Source organism: Corvus cornix, chromosome 2, assembly GCF_000738735.6.
Source record: "Corvus cornix cornix isolate S_Up_H32 chromosome 2, ASM73873v5, whole genome shotgun sequence".
Taxonomy (NCBI): domain Eukaryota; kingdom Metazoa; phylum Chordata; class Aves; order Passeriformes; family Corvidae; genus Corvus; species Corvus cornix.
Genome location: NC_046333.1, coordinates 27,750,185 through 27,771,008, shown reverse-complemented (window position 1 = coordinate 27,771,008; position 20,824 = coordinate 27,750,185). Strand labels below are relative to the sequence as shown.

The following is a 20,824-nucleotide window of genomic DNA, read 5'->3' as shown; positions in this document are numbered from 1 at the left end:
TAATTGTTTTGTTTGTGATTTTTGTGTTGTGTTTTCTGGGGGGTTTTCTTGACAGAGGTGATAGCTTTAGGATGAAAAGGCTCTTGAGGTTTTGTTTGCACTTAGCCTTTCTGTGGTTTTTTTGGTTTTTTTAAATAAAAAAAGTATGACTACCTAGACCTTCAGATAAAGGCTATAAAAGTCCTACAATGTCTGGATGCCTGTCACTTCTGCCAGGATTATCCAGTGAAAGGTGGTACTGTAAACTGTCACAGAAGTGCAGAATTTCAGCTTTTCTGTCTATTCCTCTCATACTCCAGCTGGGTTTCTTTGCATACCTGTCACATACTTGTGTTTTTCATTTTCACAATCCATGCAAACCCTAAATAATAGATATATTCCCTTTTCAGATATCTTTATTATCCTTCTTCCAACACACCTCAACCCCATACCTCTGGTTTATGAATGCCTTTTCAACATGTCTACTCCATGCTATATTGGTTTTATTTTCTTCCCTTTTGGTAACCAATCCACAAGACTGCATTGTTACAATTTAATAAGGAGTAGGACTTTGAGTAGGATTCTGTATTACTTGAAAATATAAGAAGTATTTTTTTTTGCTGCGTTTTTCTTCAATGGCAGTGCTCTGGCAGTCTCTGCCACAACTGCAGTTACTGAGCACATCATTGCTTGGGCTGGGTCCTGTACTTCATGGGAAGTACACGTGAGGTAGTAGTAGAGCAGGGGTTCTCTGACATACTGGCAGTTTTACAAGGGAAAGAAGACACATTTGGAATGTTTCTGCATCATTTCAATTCCAAGTCAAAGGAACTCTGTAATCCCTTCATTCTTACCTTTTATATTGTACCAATCATCAAAGCCAAAAGAAACAAGTTGATGTATGGTGAGACATGTGCAGTAGTTGCTCAGTTTCTTGAAGACTAATCTAGGCTAATATTTAAGCTTCAGTCCCATTGCTTAGAGGAAAAACAGCATACATGTGGATCCTGATCCTTTGTCAAGCCACCTTAAGTTCACTGTGGTTCCAGGTTAGTGTAGCAGATTCTCCCTATGGCCTCTATTAGGGAAGGAGGGGAGCATTTTAGTTGTGGTTGTCTGGTAGGGGACTAATGGGTGTTGGTGGGTCTTATTAGTAGTATTATTTTCAGAGAATTGATCCGCCCTTTTGACTCACAGTCATTACCAGTCAAACAAAAGCAGTTTGTTTCTAAAGTGGAATCAATAAAAGGGAAAATATCTTATGATAGTATAGCTTAGCTGGGAACACATGCTTTTTACCTTTTGCTATTTTGTCTTCTGTTTAAGGATATGTTTTCCTGCCGTTCATATTCTCTTGGTTGTACATTAGGTCTGTGTGATCTGTAATCTGCACAGAAAATACATCCTGTCAGCAGTACAAGGATAGGGTTTTTCGTTTCAGTGTTTGCTGCTAGTATAATGTGTTATATTGATCCACTCTGGCCTCTGAAGAATTTTCCTGGTGCTGATGAGAAAGATGGTATATCTCTTCAAGGAAGGGAAAGACCTTAATTTTCATGCAAAACAATATTCAACAGAATCATAAAGCCCTAGACCTGGTAATAAAAATAGAAGCTGATGCTATTAATACATCATTCCAGATACACAGAGCACCATTATGTGGCTCCTGGGTTGAGTAAAACTTCATGTAATCACACAAACCATAGGCTTAAGCTCTATAAAGTTGGAAACTTAACCAGATGGCCATAGTCAAAGCAGCTCCTAAAGACTTCAGAGCTGCAATGTCTTAGGGCCCTAGATATGACTTAGTGTTAGCTTTTTAAAATACAATTACTGAACATAACTGATCTACATTATGGAAGTAATAATAATAATAATTTGCACTCAGTGACTTTTTATTTAAGGACCCAAAAGCTCTTAACCAAGCCTTTTGAATACTCCCTTTCTGCTTATAGGAAATAAAGTGCTCAGAGTCTTGAACAGCTGTGTGACAGAATTGAGCAAGAGCAATTCCATGGCATATTGCAAGCAGTCAGGTGGTGTTTTCTGTGTGTCAGGGACTGGGACTGGAGAGTGCTCCTGTGGCTCTCTGTCCCTGACAGCTGGTATATCTCTTCAAGGAAGGAAAAGACCTTAATTTTCATGCAAAACAATACTCAACCGAATCATAAAGGTGATGTTCTAGTCACTTGGGTTGGAACTTCCTATACAGTAGTACTTTTAATCTTGAGCAGGGCCAGCCTTTGAGCAGTATTGCTTGTGCATTGAAATGCTGTGTGGCAGGAATGAGAATGACACATAATGGCCTAACCTGAAATTTCCTTTATTCGCTCTGTGAACTGTGAGTATAATAATGAAATGATGTAAAGAACTGGGGATCCTATGGCTCAGATATACCACACTTACCTGAGGAGCTTACGTATGGAGTGATATATCTTAGACTCTATATATTCGGGACAGACAGGTAAGTACCTTCAAAGAGTGGCCTGTGTTTTAGGGAGAATGGTTATGTCCTTTTAAAAAGTACCACATGTTGGCCATGAATTAATGGTGCTTTAATACTCAGCTTAAAAATCACATAATGGTATTTATCAGTAATGGGAGTAAAATAACTGTATTTGACATTTGCTTTCTATAGTCAGTAGCTATTTTTTTCTTTTCTTTTGTTTTTCAAAATGTGATTTTATTGTGGATTTTCAGGGTCTATTCCTGGGAGTTTTCTTCGTAAGTCTTTTAGACTTTTCTTCGTTCTGTCTTTTAGATCGATGTGATTGTGACTTTGGGCGGACTTGGAGGACGGTTTGACCAAACAATGGCATCAGTAGAAACCCTTTTTCATGCAACAAATATCACTCCTTCTCCAGTGATAGTTATCCAGGAGTGCTCGCTGATTTACCTGCTTCAACCTGTAAGTGTTGTGAAAAGTTACTTCGTAATAAAGCTGACTTTCCACCCACTCTGACACGATAGGTCTTGCACCATTAAATGCTCATTTTCTCAGTTGTGTTCTGTAGGGTCAGAGCTGAAATATAAAATACATTGCAGGCAAGTGGACAGCAAATGATGGGGTCTGAATTCCTCTTTTGGAAAAGATTGTGTTTAATTTGTTCAGGATAGATTTGTTTAAAAGGGGAGAAACAAGAAAATCAGAAAGTATAAAAACTGAATTGGGTAAATAGAGGATATTGATTAGAAATGGGGAAAAAAAATTAACCTTTTATATTAGATTCCAGTAAGTCTAAATTTAGCACACAGCCCTTTTGCATGTTGAGTAGCAATAAGGATGCCTGCAATAAGAGGAGCAAAGAAAAGATGTAAGAGGATGTTATGAGGGAGTTCCTGACATACACATCAGGCAGAGCTCTTATGCAGTCCAAGTGGCGCAGTTCATTTATGATGGGAATCCATCTAGCATCAACAAGGGAATTTATTTAAGATGTGTTATTTCTGTGGTTTTTCAGATGTGTTATTGCATTTATTGATTCATAAAACAACACACACAAAAGATCTTGCTGCTCTTTTGCTTTTGAGATTTAAATTAAAGGCAAATCTAAACATCAAACACTGTTCTAACAGTGTTTCATTTATTTTTTGGAAAATATCTTTTCCCCTTGGCAAGGCTTCTAAAAGCTTACCTAAGTTTCCCAATTTCTCTTGGAAAGCTTATTCCATTAATATAAGTAACATTCACAGGTAAATTTGACACAACCTTGCACCAGATGTGCTTCATTGTAATTTGAGAAAAGCATTCATGAGGTTCTATGAGAATATAGATTTAAAGCCACAGGGACAGGTGCTCTATTAAAAATTTGAAGCACTGTGTCTGCAGGAAAGGTGGTAGGCATAGGAGCTCTTTTGCCAGTATGATGAGGAATTACTCTGATCATTAGTTGCACAGCTAAATGGATGGAGGCATCAGAGTGAAGGGAAAAGAGAAATGAAGGATAACTGTGGTTACAATCTAAAACTGAGGAGTAACTTGCTTGTGATTGATCTGTGAGTGCAGTACTTCACTGACCACTGTAAATTTCCTTTAGAGTGTTTTTAAGAACATGTTGAAGAGCTGAAATAAAGTGGACAATTTCCAGTTTAGCTTACAAAACTCTTGCTTGGACTGGAAAGATTTCTAATTATTTTCATTCATCTTTTCCATAAGCGGCTTTCAAATGCCATGCCTAAGGTTGCTTTCATGAGTCTTCCATGAATAATTAAACCCTTTACAACTTGAAAAAAAAAATCATGATCTGTGCATTTTAAATAGAAATAGGAGGTTGCTAATTGTTTTGTTTGCTGGAAACTTCTTTGTTCTCTTTTTAATAATGCCATACAAAAAGCATTTAATATTTTTTTGTAGATGGGCAGAGTTCCACAGGAAACTTCAAGCTGTTTCTAGCAGCTTGAAGGGGCAGATATAGGGGTAGGCCGTTTAAACAATATTAGTGCTAACTTCAACACAACACTGCTTTTCATTGTTGGTTTAAACCTGTCACTGTCAGCATCTTCAGTCAACTGAAGTGTGGTACCTCCATATAATAACATGAATCCTGAATAGTTGTTTTTCCTTAAAAAAGTGAGTAGTTTATAAACTGAGAGAAACAAGGATCCTAAGCTTGCAAGTACTCTTTTTTTTTTTTTTTTATGGAGTTCAGCCTGATATTTTTCTCTTGCAAACAGCCACAATCATGACATTCTCTTTTTTCCCCCTCTCCCCTTTGTAATTTAAAATCAGGGTAGGAGGGAGTTTAACACAATGGGAGACCCACTGACTGTTCGAGATGCAAGTCTGGAAACTGTGCAATAAATGAAGCAACATTTTGAGATCCAATTGCTAATGCAAATGATGAACTTGAGAGCATGTTGTTTTTTCTAGAAATGTTGATGGAAAACCTTTCTCTCTTCAGGAAGAAGAATCTGATCTTTATTGGATTCTTTTGATAAAATATATGAGCAAAACAGAATTATGTTTTTGCTTCCAGAAAACATTAACCTTTGGTTCAGTATAGCAAGAGGGTGGTTCTCTGTCATGTGTACCTAGGCAGAGTCTAAAATACTTGGCTACAGCAGATAAACTGGTAATTCTTTAAGAGCCCTAGGAAGAATACCAAGGGGAGTAACAAGTCAAGCTGCTGAATTTATAGTTACTGGTGCAGAAACTAAGAGGAGGACGGTGTGAGTAGGTATCTATGGACACTAAAAATCTGTTAATTGCTTTGAAATTGTTACAGTGTTGGTATAGAGGGTTACAGTAGAAGAAATACATCAATATTTAATACACTTGTAAAGGGCCCACAGCGTTGCAGGAAACATGCTTACAGACTTGCTGAAAGTCTTCAGGGTGGTAAGAGGAAGAAAGCAAGGACAATGCCTGGTTTGGGTTCCAGTGCAGACTACCAAGCAAGGTGGACCATTTAAACAAAGCCTTTTTTCATCAGCCAGTAACTTTCTGCAAGTACTGAATGTAAGAGTAATTAGAACTTTGAGTACTGAGGCATTTCTTGGGAAATAGACAGACAGACAGTGCAAGTTTTTGAAATATATAGATAAAAATGTTTTGGCATGGAGAGAGAAGAAAACTGTAAGGAAGTAAACTCTCTTATGTTCATTTCTGACCTTTAAGGATGAGCTCCTGTAAGGAAAAGAGAAAAAAGATGGGAATAATTACATCCCATAAATACCTGTCTCCGTGATCTCTATGGAAGAATTGGGTGGGAGGCTGAAATATAGATATATAGACTGTAAGTATGTAAATTTAGATAAATGAATTCCAATATATGTCAAACCACTAAACAAATATTTAAGAAAAGAAAGCAGGCATGAAATGAGTTGCACCTATGGAAGGGCTCAAACAATGAGAACATAATTTGTAGCTACAGCATTTATAAATTGACAGTGAAAGATTTTCTCTTGTCTGAATGAGAAAGGAAAACTAATGACAAGCAGCCTAAATGAGCACTTTTGCTCAGTCTTCACTAAAGCAAAATATTCCTTTGAGCAGATAACCAACACAGTTAAAATCAGTATGAAGATTTTAAATTGCTTCAGAGAAAAAGCAAATAAAAGAGTAGCTGCCTTTGATTCTGCCAGCTCCAAGGGCTGTTACTTTTTCTGTGCCATGGAACACTAATTAGGATAGGAGTCAGAAACAGGGAGGCTTTGTAAGAATTCTAGGATGTGATGCTTGTTCTGAAGCATTTTCTGATGTGATGATTGGAATTTAAAAAAAAAAAAAAATGTACCTGTGTACTGAATAGATGTCATATTTCTTTCTCTAGGGGGGGAGGAGGAAAGCTTGAATTTTTAATAAGGAGTAATCAGTCTTTATAAGCAGGATATTTTATGCAAGAGTTCATACATTTTATGTTTGAAATTTGGTAATATCAATTACCATTAGACTATACCCTGGCTGAAGAGCATAAGGCCCTTAGAGTCATGTTTATCATGCTAGCCATGCTCAGTATGAATGGCTTAAGGTTTCACATACATACTTTCTCATTTTCTGGTTGTGTGCTTCTCAGGAGTACAGAAACATTAGCTTCTGTACACTGAGCATAAATTATCTTTTATCTGTGAGTTTTATGGCAGTTTGTAATACAAGGTAATAGGATTTATGACCAAGAAATGAGAAGATGCCCAAGAGTTAATGAGGCCTGTCTTTTACATATACTGAGCAGTTCAGTTTTTCCCACACAGGATTCCAGCCCTAGGACGTAGAGAAGAATTGCTGCCTACACATGAAAATGCGTTACAGCAGCATATTTTTGTCGGTTAATGAACTCTTTTGAAAGAGTGTGTGAATACTTTGATAACCCTTTTTCTTACACCCAGCTTTTCTTGTGAGTGCATGTCTGCCTTCCGTGTGAGAAATGATGAATAATTTAACATTGTAGGTAGTGGCCCAGCAGCTAAATGTGAGTAATAAGTATTGGGAATTCCATCCCATATTCTTGGGTCTTTACCACCATTTCCTTGAAGAGAAGTATATTGGGTGGTCTTTTGATCTCACAGTCTCCTAGACTGTAAATTGGGTAAAACCCATGTCCTTCTCTGAACGGGTACTGTGAGGCTCATTTAGTTATTTACAAAATGCCATTACATCCTGTGCTCTGCACTGGAGCGAAACATAGTATCATGGTAATAGTAACAACAGTACTAGCAAGGCCCTTAATTAACATAAATATTGCCATATTTATGGAAGCTGTGCACGTAATTAGCTAGCATGGTCCCAAGCACAGTTTCAGTGGGAGCCAGCCATCCTTCTCGCAGATGGCGTCTGGGCACGCCCCAGGCTTAGCACAGGCCGGGAGCTGCTTCTGAAGCACTTGGAAGGGAGCACCTTGTCTTGGGGCCAAGAGAGAACAACCACATGCACATGGGCACTGCTGTGCTGGTTGGCTTGAGTTCCAGAGCTGTTACCTGAACCGATTTACAGGTGCAGACAGAGTGACTTGGCATGAAGATCTGCTCCTAGATGGAGACACTTTAGTAGATGTGAGAGAAGGTTCACAGACCAGGAACTTCGCTGGGGTTTATTGCTGCAATTCTTTGTGCCAATGTTATTTGATTTGGTTTGTGTCTGTGCTTGTAAAGTTTAATGGGAAGTTCAGTGTATATACCTTCAACTTCTGAGTTTTTCTCTGGCAGCCAGTTCCTTGAAATTTGCAGGAACCTCAAGAATGAGTTATCCGATCAGTTCTGTAGTGCCTCATGTGCAAGAAGCAGACCTGGCTTGCACTCAATGGAGAAAATCCTTAACGAATGTGCCTCTTATAGGGGATAATTTTGGGATCTGGAAATTTAATGTCTCCTTTTCCTATATACATGTTTTTGATGGGTAAATTCAGTTTCAAAAAGATTGCAGTTGTAAAGGAAGGCATTTAAACATATATCTAATATTTAAACATGCATTTAGTACTTACAGTGTTTATTGTCCTGAAAGGCCCTCTCTCCTGTTTGGCATCTTCTCTCAAAGAGCGCTATTGGAACTCAATCTAGTTGACAAAGTAGTCAGTCTCTGTGCCTTAAGCTCCTTGTGGAATTCACAAATATACAACTTCTTGTTCTTTGATAAATACCTTTTCTGGTGATTTTTCCAATGAGAAAGCCAGCCATTCAGCTGGACAGAGACACTGCAATGTCAAAAATATTGGCTGAGGAAAAGTCTTAATCAAGCCTTTCTCTGGGAGCCTGAGTCCTTCACAGAAAACCTTGCAGAAAGGGGGTTTGTGCCTCCAGAGATTTTATATTGCATTGAAGTGGGTTCTCAGAAAAAAAAGAAAAATTGCTATGTTGATAGTTTGGCTGCCTTAGTTTCCTTCTTTGGTAAGAAACTTTGAGGATTTGATTACAGCTCAACTTCTGTTCTTAAAATAAGACTTAAACTAGAGTCTGTATTTTTATTCTTTCCTGGGAAAATCCAGCTGGACCAATGATTATTCAGTCATTCTTATCATGTGATAATGTAGTGGGCCTGTGCAAATGTGACCTTCAAAAGGCTGCAGGTCTAAAGGACTTAGGTTTATTTCATGGTAATTTGTGGCTATGAAGTGGTGTTGCTTCATGTTTACACAGGATTTCTCTCTTTTACTGAATAACAGTGATCCAAAATTAATTCACATTTGTCAATAACATTCTGACCTGGAAAAGATTTACTTGCTATCTTACTTTTCAAGACTTTTTTTTTTTTTTTTTTTTTTTTTTTTTTGCTGTTACAAAAGGAAACTTTTAGGTGGATTTTCTCTTAACAGCTACATTCTTTGTAATTTTGTTCTTATTCCAGCATCAGCAGATGTGTATTGTGAAATATACAAAGCTTATATTGAACGTTAGAAATAATAATTAGCTTTTGAAATAGTCAAATCCATTGAAACAGTTTATTTAGCATCAGTTGAAAGTGCAACCTGCATCAACTTTATGGATGACATCTAATAGTTATTAATTACTTCTTTATAAGGAAGACAAACTGGCAACAAAAAATTCTTAAATCAATTTGTTAGCTTCCAGGTAACCAGTTTAATAAAGTACCTATCTTTCAGAGAGGAAAGGAAAATACCAAACCATCATTGCCAAGTGAAAAAGAATAGTCTTTATTAAATGAGATTTTCATCTGTTCATAATTGTTAAGAAACAAGTCATGCTCTATAGCAGGACATGGTAATCATACAGCTGTTTTTAAATTCACATCTTAATGGTGTCTGCAAGAGAAGATAATGTAAGGAGTCTGATTGGATTACTTAGGTACTTCTAAATTCTGAAGTCATCTAGTTTGATTCTGAATCAATAGTTTGCGCCTGGTAAGTGTCAACAGTTCTGGTCACAAATTTTTTCGATCTTTGTTGAGATTTTTAACTAGTTACTGCAGCTGCTGATGGATGATCATCTAGGAGAACCTTAGCCCTAAATAAAACTCTTCCAATGAGATTCCTGCTCTCTGTTGTTGCCCCTAGCTGTTGTGATATGATCTGGACAATCTGATAATATCTATTTTGTTGCTTTATGGAAACCATAGCAAGGTTTTTGATACAAAGCTGATTATCTTAGAGCTGTTTTGTTGGGGGGTTTTTTTCCCCGAACTTGTCAATTACTTTTCTTTCCTTCAAAATCTTAATCCATCTTTTCATCCCCTCCCTTAACAAACTTCCTTTTGCAGTGGTCTGATACTTTGGGCTTTTGTGTGGAATGTAGTATTAATAATTTTGTGTACTATAAAACAATTCTTCTGCTTTATATTAAATGGTCAGCAGCAAGATGCAAAATGTTTGTCTTTGACATTTGTTTATTGGTAGGAGCTGATGCATGAGCTGGGATCCATAGGAAGCTGGTAAAACTGTATCCTGTTTTGACAATGTTGGTAAGCTGAGGAAGACCAGAGCAGTATTTTCACTTGCTGTGTGTTCACTTGTCTTTATTCTGTAACTGAACGGAGCAGAGCTGGAGAGTGTGTGTGTGTGTGTGTGTGTGTGTGTTCATTCCAGTTCTGTTTGGGTTTTTTCCCGGGTAGGACTTTACTCCTATATGAGGACTTTGTAGCAAGCTAAAGAATTCCTAAGCTGTTTGTGAATAGATTTTTGGCCAAAAAGGAAAAAAAAAAAGGCAAAAGCACTTTAAAAGACCGTTAATATGGATTCCAAATTTGACCAAAAGATTTAAATATTTTGTACATAATTCAGTAAGCTTTCTATTTCTACCAGGTGCCATATTTTTATACTTTAAAAAAGGAACATTATGCAAATGCTTGTCTGTATGAAGGCGTCATAGACTCATACTTCGCAGATTGATTTAGTAGTATTTTTAGGATTATGATTTAAAATATTTGTCTGTCATCTAACACCTGGGAGGAGCAACGCAATGTTTTGAATTTCAAGGTCAACCATTAGACACAAAGAAGTAAGGGGACTCAGAGGAATAATTATTAACACTTTCTGTGGCTTGCCTTATCAGATGCCATCCTCCTTACTAAGCAGTCATCATACTGCAAGATCTTACTTTCTTTATCTAATCTTTTTTCTTCTACTTTCCTTTTTTTTTTTTCTTTGGATTTTTCTTGGATCCCATCAACTGTCTATTCTCAGTACATCATCTTATCTTAACTTTTTAGTTCAGTTTTGTCTAAAATGTTCTAGCTTTAACTTAAGCAGCCACTGCTGCCCTGAAGATTTTTCCCAGGATTTGTCTCCTCCCAGCAGTCACAGTAGTGTGCTATGAAGCATTAATTCATCAATGCCCAGTCATTCTGGCTTCATCTATTCATAGAATCACAGAATCACATTCCTCTTGGGTCTCACAATGTTTCATCATGTACCAATGACTAAAGTGGACCCGTCTTTAGCACTAGAATCTACTGGGGTGATATCTGCTGCAGTGTGCCTGTGCATCACCCTGAAATCACTGCTGTGCTGACCTCTTTGTTCAGCTTTATTGTGTTAGCCCAAATTCCTCAAGTCCTGGGATTCTGTTCTACCCACTCAGTGTCTTTCTGAAGGCATCTTACTGCCTTGCTTGAGGTGAATTTCACCCGAGTTTGGCAGTAACAGCTTTCCTCTTTGAGTATTAAATGGATTTCAGTGATAGTTTAGGGGTATGCAATTTTTTTCCACTCCCCATCTGGCTTACAGAAAGTTCTGTAGGGAATCTAACAAGTATCAGAAGTCTGTAATCCGTGACAGAACCTTATCTGGAAAGAAAATTAATGGAAAATATTTTATTTCATACAATCAAAAATATAGCAGGGAAAATCAATATTATTGTTCCTATCCTGAATGTAAAAGCAGTAGAAATTGAAGTGATAGTAGATGATAAATTATTTTCTACTACAAAATCAAAAAAATCAAAATGCTGAACACTTAATTGTTGACCTGAAGGGTTTATAGAATCCTTTAGAGGTAAATTTAATAATGGTCTTTTCTGTTCACATCTGAGTATTGGCAATAGTTGAAGTTGTAGAAGGTGAGCGTCTACATCCTGGCCTCAGTTATATTTGAAAATGCGTTGTCTCTTCAATTCAATCCCTTTGTGAGATGGCTTAGGCTTTTGCAATCCCTTACAGTATCGCTGTTAATTTTGCATCTGCCAGGGCAGTGGTGTAAACTGTATGGGTTTTCAATATTTACTCTTAATATTCAAAAAGGGTCAGGGCAGAAGAACGATAATATTTGGTAATCTCAGAGGTTCTAGGGAAAATGCTGTACTGCACTGATAAACAAGATTTAGGTAGAACTATTCAGCTTTGCCATGGGAAGTGATTGATTTGGCAATCCGAATTTTTTTCATGTTGATAACAACTGATTACATTACTTCAGGACTCTCTTTGCTCTAATAGAATATCCCAAGAGCAGATGGTGATCAGGGATTGAATTCTTCATTGTCTTTTAAGGCTGTAATGTGTCTGTCACTCTCATGTCGGCTCCAGTCAAAAATACTTGCCAGCATTGCAGCTGGGCCAATGACTTTCAGGGGAGTGCACGGGCTTCTACTCTTAATACTAAAATGAAGGGATTTAGATTGAATATGTTTCTGTTAAAAGTAAGAAGAGGAGTCTGGAAACAATCTTGCAGGATCTGTGAGGGTGTGTCAAGAAGAAGAAGCTAGGCTTATTCTTGAGTTGCGCAGCAGAAGAATGAGAGACAGTGGCCCTAAACTGAGATGGAAGATTTGGAGTAACTGTAAGGAAAAATTTCTACTCTGAAGATAATTACAAATTGCATACAGGAACAAGTTGCCCAAAGAATCTCTGTCCTTGGCAGTGTTCAAAACCTGATGGGAAGGCTGCACTCCTGAGACTCCCTCCCACCTCTAAGTGATTCTGGGACGCTTGGGGAGACACGGGTAGACTGAGTAGGTATGTTAGAACTACTGTACAAGTATGTATTGAGAAGAATTTGGAATCTCCTGATACAGAAGACTGTGGCCACATTCAGAAATAGTGGTTCTGTCCACTTTTATCTTTTTTCATGTTTTTGTTACCTTACAAAGTGAAATTTGTTGTAGTCTCTCACGTAACCTCACAGAAGAAAATGCTGAAAGGAGAAATGATTGCTGTCTTTGAATGCACTGAGTAAATGCCAGGGAGAGGAAGGGTCTGATTAAGCTCAAGGCAGTGTTCAAAACCTGATGGGAAGGCTGCACTCCTGAGACTCCCTCCCACCTCTAAGTGATTCTGGGACGCTTGGGGAGACACGGGTAGACTGAGTAGGTATGTTAGAACTACTGTACAAGTATGTATTGAGAAGAATTTGGAATCTCCTGATACAGAAGACTGTGGCCACATTCAGAAATAGTGGTTCTGTCCACTTTTATCTTTTTTCATGTTTTTGTTACCTTACAAAGTGAAATTTGTTGTAGTCTCTCACGTAACCTCACAGAAGAAAATGCTGAAAGGAGAAATGATTGCTGTCTTTGAATGCACTGAGTAAATGCCAGGGAGAGGAAGGGTCTGATTAAGCTCAAGGCCAATGTTAGAGTAAGAGTAAATTACTTTAAACCAGTGATGGATAAATTCCCATCAGAAATTGTACCATCCAGAGGGAACTGGACAAACTTGAGAAGTGGGCCCACAATCTTCCTCATGATGTTCAAAAAAATCCAAGTGCACCTGTCCCAGTCGTAAGTAGAGACTGGAGGAAGAAATTATTGAGAGCAGCCCTGCCCAGAATGACTTGGGGGTGCTGGTGGATGAGAGGCTGGACATGAGCCAGCACTGTGCACTCACAGCCCAGAGAGCCAAATGTGTCCTGGGCTGCATCCAAAGCAGCGTGGCCAGCAGGGTGAGGGAGGGGATTGTGCCCCTCTGCTCTGCTCTGGTGAGACCCCACCTGCAGTGCTGCATCCAGCTCTGGGGTCCCCAGCACAGGAAGGACATGGACCTGGTGGAGTGAGTCCAGAGGAGGCCATGAAGATGATCAGAGGGCTGGAGCACCTCTTCTGTGAAGACAGGCTGAAAGACTGGGATCATTCAGCCTGAAGAACAGAAGGCTTCAAGAAAACCTTGGAGCACCCTTCAAGTATATTACGGGGGGTTATAAAAGGAAAGAGAGGGACTTTTTACATGGGCAGATAATGATAGGACAAGGGGCAGTGGTTTTAAGCTGAAGGAGAGCAGGTTTATTAGATATTGGGAGGAAATTCTTTGTTGCAAGGGTGGTGAGACATTGGAACAGGTTGCCCAGAGAAGTTGGGGATGCCCCATCCCTGGAAGTGTCCCAGGCCAAGTTGGACAGGGCCCTGACCAGCCTGGTGTAGTGAATGGCATCCCTGCCCATGGGATCCTATACTCTATGAAATTAGAAGGAAAAGTCCCTAATCATTCTTCTGGTGAGATTCCACAACAGCTTTACAAAATGGAAAAATCTGGAAGAGGGGCGCAGAATCAGAACTCACTATGTTGATTTTACATCCTCAACTCTATTCCCACCGAAAGTGAACACAAAACTTTCAAAAGTTGTTAATATGTAGGCATTGTGTTTCCAACTGTCCTTAAATTGCTGCTTTTTAGACGTGAAGCCTCGCAGCGGCGTTAATCAGTTTGAACCTTGAGTCACATGAGCTGTCCTGGTCTGTGATCAGCTTCTCAGCAGTGCTGGTTTGCAAATGGTGAGCATGAGTTCCAGTCCCTGCCATGGAGTCTGTTTCACAGCTGTGGCTTCCTTTTGCATTTTATTTACTATACCTGGAAATACACTGTCTCCCCTACCATCCTCGCAGGTAAGCGTAGGAAGTGTGGGTTCAGTGAGTGGACAGTGGGGTGGATCAAGAACTGGCTAGGTGTCAGAGCTCAGAGGGTTGTGATCAGCTGGAGGACTGTAATCAGGAATCTGCTGAGTCCAGTTTTATCCAACTTGTTTATCAATGACCTGGATGAAGGGATAGAATGTACCCTCAGCAAGTTTGCTGGTGATATGAAACCGGGGGCAGGGGCTGATATACTTGAAGTCTGGGCTGCCACTCAATGGGATCTTGATAGGCTGAAGAATTGGGTAGAGAGAAAACTAATGATGTTCAACAAGGGCAAGTGTAAGATCCCCTAGGTTGGGGGGCTGACTTCCTAGAGAGCAGCTCTGCAGAGAAGGGCCTGGGAGTCTTGGTGGATAACAAATTGTGCATGAGCCAGCAGTGCCCTTGTGGCCAGGAGGGCCAATGGTATCCTGGAATGCATTGGGAAGAGTGTGGCCAGCAGGTCAAGAGACGTGATCCTGCCCTTTTACTCAGCCCTGGTGAGGCCACTTTTGGAGTGCTGTGTACAGACAAGTTGCTACTGAAGAATGTCCAGTGGAGGCCACGGGGATGATCAGGGGTCTGGAGCATCTCTCTTATGCTGTGGGAGCTGGGCCTATTTAGAGCAAAGAGTGAGAGACGATCTTGTTAGTGCATATAAATATCTCAAAGGCAGGTGCCAAGAGGGTGGTGCTGGTCCCTTCTCAGTGGTGCCCAGTGACACGACGAGGAGCAATGGCCATAAATTAAAACACAAGAAATTGCACCTCAACTTGAGGAAGAACTTCTTTACACTGAGAGTGGCAGAGCACTGGACAGGCTGCGCAGGGAGGTCACGGAGTCTCCCTCTCTGGAGGCATTCCAGACACTCCTGGAATGCATTCCTGTGTAACCTGCTCTAGGTGACCCTGCCTTGGCAGGGGCTTTGGATGGGATTATCCCCAGAGGTCCCTTCCAACCTAACAATTCTGAAATTCTGAAATCTAGGCATTGCTTTTGTGCATGCCATAAGAAATCACAGATATCCAAAGGTGGTTTAGCAATCAGGGAGAGTGCACTAGTGTGAAATTGTATACCTTCTGGCTAGTGATATTGCCAGTACAGAATAAATGTAAGCACATGGCAAGGCAGATTAATGAAATCTAAGCATGTGCTTAAGCACTTCACTGAATGGTGGTCTGCAGATGTAAGTATAGTTACCTCACCTGGTGTGTAATTCCAAGTTCAGATGTCTCTGCATTTTCCCATCCACGTGACAGCCAGTGGTGCTTCATGGGGAGTACCCGCATTTCTGTGGCATCAACATCTGTTTCTGAATGGTTAATTTTCATAAAGAGTTCCCATTCTTTGTTAATTGAATTATGGCCTTCAATTTCAGCAATGCCAGGTACCTGAGGGAGAAGAAGGAGCTGCACCCAGAGGGGAATCCTTTTTATTTTGGTGAAAGAATGAATTATATTGAAGAATAATTAGCTTGCAGAATTCTCTTCTACTAACCACAGTGTTGGCAATGAAATGTGCCCTTGTGTTAGGAGTCTGAGGTCTTCCTACCTCATAACTTAAAGGTTTTTAGTTACGAGCATTTAAAAGCTGCATTGCAGTAGGTATATCTCTCTCAGTAATGGGGGCACATTGTTCAGTTCTTTCTCAGATATCGGTTTTCTTTTGGGGCAGGCAAAAGAGGAAGACTCTCTGGTGGAAAAAAATTTAAAAAAAAAAAAGTTATGTTTTTCTTCTATTGTTAATCACCAGCAGTTTTTCCTGAAGCTGAAGATCTGGAATTAGTCTTCTGTGGCAATGATGCCACAAGCAGGCAGTCTCATTAGCTCCAAGCTTGGTGATTTTTTTAAGGAGGAGCTCCCGTCTCCTTTATGTTAGAGGAGTCTGGGAACTGAGAATAAAACTGATAAGATAGTCACTCTACCCAGAGTATTGACTGAAGCTTGAAAGCACTTAGAAGAGCACCAAGAGAAGGTTCAGTAGGTCTCTGACGGGCCAGTATGTCTCTGCATAAATTCCTAGACCCTCCTGTTCATTCAGGATTTTGTGGGAGTTATTTCCACATGTTGTAGTTGTGTAAGCTACCAGATGCAGCCTTAAGCCACCCATGCTTAATGGTTCTTGAAATCCTTGAGGAATGTGCAGAGTCTGGTGTGTTCCTGTTGAGTGAGATGGATGGCCACAGGCAGAAGCCTTGAGCACTCTTGAGCAGCAGCATGAGTCATCATAAACAAATCCAGCTATTCTGGTGTGCAAGACAATGTATGCCACAAGAAGTGTACTTCAGAACCTGTGCAGATAAAGGTAGTAGCTCATCATCCCTATTACACGTATTTTATCCATTTTCTGTAAGCCTAATGATATAACTGAATTAATAATGCCTGTGTCATTTCTTGGTCTTTCATCTGTCCGACTTCTGGATCTCCTTTCCTGTTCGCAAGCATTCAGTGAAACTGCAGAAGTATTAGGGCAACATGTAATTTCCAGTTTATCAATAGTAATGCCCTTCATGAACATTTCTCTTTTTTTTAATTCTCTTTTGTACTTAAACCTAATTCCAGATTACTGTACTAAATGAATTCTGTGTCTCCTTAGGGGATAGGTATTATGAAGCCATTGTTTTAGAAAACAAGTTTTCCAGCAATAGTGTAGGAATTTTTTAAGTACTTCTAGTATGGAAGCCCACTGAACTGTCAATATATTCCTAGAAAACTCTTAAGGAAATAAAATACTTAAACATTATCCTTTTTTATTCCAAGTCATCTGAGAAAGTGAAGCAGCTTTAGTTATTTAGTGCAGTCTGTTAAAAGGCAGAGAAGCGGTGGTCCCCCATCCCTGGAAGTGTTCAAGGCCACTTGGATGGGGCTTTGAGCAACCTGGTCTAGTGAGAGGTGTCCCTGCCCAAGCCACAGCCTTCAGATAATGAAGTGAATGCAATTGCTCATTTCTGTAGCCCTTGGAAACCCATGCATGATGATGTTCAAATCTCTCATCTTGAAAGACAGTAGGAGCTCGTGTTTCTGAGAAAGCCTGAGTCAACCCCTGCAGTTCAGTGAAGCTGACGTCCTGCTGGTGTCTCCTCCTGGAAGGCCATGCCTGCCAAATGCCCACATCTGTTTGCTCCCATGCAAACTTCACTTTCAGTTGGGGGAGTGAGAACAAGATCATATCTCCTTGAAGTTTGGCAGTATTTCTCCATGGGACTCTGGAAATGCAGGGTGATTTTAACACCACTGTTGTATACTTGGACATTTTTTTCCCATCTGAGGGATAAAAATCCAATGTTGAGTCAGCAGGAGCTTACCTGAAGCTGATTTTTTTGATAACTCCTACTTTGTAGTCATCTTGTAGAGGGGGGAAAGTGAAGTAAACCTGAAAACCAACTTAGTATTTAGACATGCTTGATAGTGGCCTCTACAGTGTTATACTGTACTGAGCTGTCATACCATGATTCTTTTCCTTCGGCCTGTACACCTAAAATCAAATTACTGTGGCTATGTGTGTTCTTAATATTTTTTATTGTGCAGGGTAACTGATGTACAAAGTCTTTGGTGGAAATAGTTATTTTTAGAAGAATCTGTAAGATGACAAATAATAACTTGCCTAGCTTTTCATACAGGCTCTGATCTTCCATTAGTGAATCTTGGACTACATGTCGTGTCACACTCTTTAGCTGGATCTCAAGGTGTATTACTCCTATATTACAGAGAGAGAGAGTTACACAAAGGCCTGAGGAAGTGAAATTATTTGCTCAGGTACTCAGGGAGTCAATACCATACTGAAAATTGAATCCAGTTTTCCAGGTTTCTATCTCCAGTGACCTGTCAACTGGGACCTGTTTCCTCCTTAGTGCTTGTGACTTTATTAGGAGTCACCTTTAGATATGATGGAGATTTTTACTGAAAATGCTTAATCCTTTCAGAAAAATCACAGAATCTCGCTTTTCTATAGCAGTCAAAAACTCATCCTAACTTTCTTAGGAGAAACTCTGAAGAGATGGATTTGTATAAATACTTTCTCGTTTCTTAAGAAGCCTGAGAAAAAAAATCTTATGCTTGAATCTGAGAATGCCATGTCTTAGAGTGGCCAAATATATATATATGCCAATTACAAGAGCTGATTATTTCTAATGAACAAGATATCCAGGAAAAAAAAAAGAAAAAAAGATCTAGTCAAAGTGTGGCAGACAATTATTAGAAATTATAACTTCTACATTTTAACATCTTTCAGCTTTCTGCCACTGTGCATGACCACTCTGCCATCCAATAAAACATTTCTTATCTCATCAGAATTTTACAAGTTCAATTTCAATTGTCATAAGAAAAAGCAGTTCACAGGAGACATCAGAGGATGGATGTTTATTCCCTCCTGCCTTTTTGAATGTGTTAGAGTTGTGTAGGTTAGAGATGCAGAAGGGAAAATGACTATAGCTATCACAGTCTTTCATAGGCGAGTGAGCAAAAGAAAATCCTAGGGTATCATATAATAGAGCTTACAGCAAGATTTGTTCTCATTCTCTGAGGTGTCTACAAAATACATATATCATGTCCCAGTACAATGAGCTGTCGTGAGCACAGCTTACTCAAGCATGGCAGGAAGTTGTAGCTCCTTTAGTATGTAGCCAGACACACTTTAGTGGTTGGATGGACAGACACATTTTCCCCCTCTCTTAATCCAAACTCTAAATGTAGATGTTGTATAAATCCCTAAGCAAGTAGCTGATTCTTTCATTTCCTGGAAGAGCTGCTGGCCTATATTTTTAGAGAGGCCAAGTTTCAAGTTTCTTGAAATTAATTTAAAAATACAGAGTTGAATGCTTATGCACCACAGTTGTGTAGAGATAGCATACGTTTCTTTCTTTTTCCTGAAATTAAGACACTTCAAAAAATTATGTGTGAAATAAAGTATTTGAAGTGTAGTGTTCAGCATAGGGAGGTGACTGAATACACTATGAGAGAATCAGAATCATGCCTGTCCTTTTATAGAGAGAAGGTAGAGGAGGTTTTTAAGTGTTGGGTTAAGTCTGTAATGTAGGCCAAGTTAGGCAATAACTTTGGAAATGGAGAAAAAAAATTTGTACTTAACGTGCTACGGGAGAGAAACTGGTGAAAAGAAGCAAAGAGAAGAGAGGCAAAGCAGATCTTGCAAACTGTATATGGACTGGGGAGTGCTATGGACTGTAGAGAGGCTGTAAAAGGAGAGCATGCAATGAATTGCATGAAGAACTAACAGAGTAAGGATATGGTAATTATTTACTGGGATAAAAATTTGTGTTCCTGTTGTATCATTTAGGAAAAATTTCAAGATACACTTACAAGCATTTATCTGGATCCATGGTAGATTGAAAAGGAGATTGGAATGATCTCTAAGTTCATAGCAGAGTATCTGTTGCAAGTCTACACACACACACACACACACACACACACTCACTCTGCTTGTGTTGACTGCTTCCCCAGGCAGGATTATTCATGTCAGGGACACAATTGTAGGAGAAGGTTCTTCTCTGATTTATTTGTGACAAGGGGAATGATTCTTTGGGATTCATTGCTTTGGGTTTTGGTTGTGATTTTATGTTAAACCAGTGCAAATATTCACCACTACACTTACAGTACACTATGGAGCCCAGGCACTGTGGCAAGTGCAGGGCTGGTGTGGCAGGTGGAGACATAGCCAGCTAGGAGAGAGCCACAAAAATATCATAAAGGAGTCAGAAAGCAGAGGGAGATACACTGGAAGGATGAGTATTTTTCTTAACTGAGCTCTATTTCTGCATCACAAAGCAATGAGTTTCCCAAATCAGACATAAACAAACTCTTCCATTTCCAAGAACAGAGGAAGTAATGAAAAGCATGCCAGTCTTTCCAAAATGGGCTGTAATTGGCACTAGCCAGAGCCTTAATATTCATCACCTGTAACTGAGGGGCAAATAAAAAGTGTGATTTCTTTTCTTCATCCTAAGAAATATTCCAAGGAAATAAACAGAATTGCTTCCAGTCTGTTCCTTGCAATTGAATGGCCCTGGTCATAAGTGAGGGTTAAACAAATGCAGAGTAAAAGCCAGAGCTTCTCAGAAGTAGTTTTGTCTCTGAGTAACTGATGTGATTTCTATGAATAATCATCACATGAACATGATACATCATGTCATGCATAATGAGGAGAGTTTGGTTTAAAGATTGTAGGTCTGTGTGTTTGACTATAAATATATCACAGTTAGACATGTATTGTCCCCTTCCAAAGCTCCTGACATTTTTTTTTCTGCTGTGTGGGTGGGCTCTTACATACCTGGAGAAAATTGCATAGTTCTAAAAATTGAAAGTTACCCAATAAAGAAAATGTAGCCTAGTTTCATTATAGACCCATAATATGTTCTCAAAAATGAAACATGATTTTTGAAGGGGATGTTATTAACCATAGCGTTATAACTGTTATACTCCCAGGAGTATGATGGATGGATGGATGGATGGATGGATGGATGGATGGATGGATGGATGGACAGTATATTCTTATAAGTCATTTGGGGATGGTGTGCCCAAATGTGCCATTTTTTTTTATTGTTATGGGAGAGAAAAAGCAATATAATGATATTTATTGGAAATTACTTGAAGGCTATTCTGAACTGATTGATGGTTCTGCTGGTTAA

General features: G+C 39.3%; 1 protein-coding gene across 3 annotated transcripts in view; it reads left to right on the top strand.

The window, feature by feature from the left end:
- Positions 1-20,824, top strand: part of TPK1 (thiamin pyrophosphokinase 1) — a 309,386-nt gene that overhangs the window by 197,874 nt on the left and 90,688 nt on the right. For all 3 annotated transcript variants that reach the window (XM_039549358.1, XM_039549357.1, XM_039549360.1), the window contains one exon: positions 2,741-2,887. In XM_039549358.1, coding sequence (XP_039405292.1) covers positions 2,741-2,887 — 147 coding nt within the window. The remainder of the gene's footprint in view (positions 1-2,740; positions 2,888-20,824) is intronic.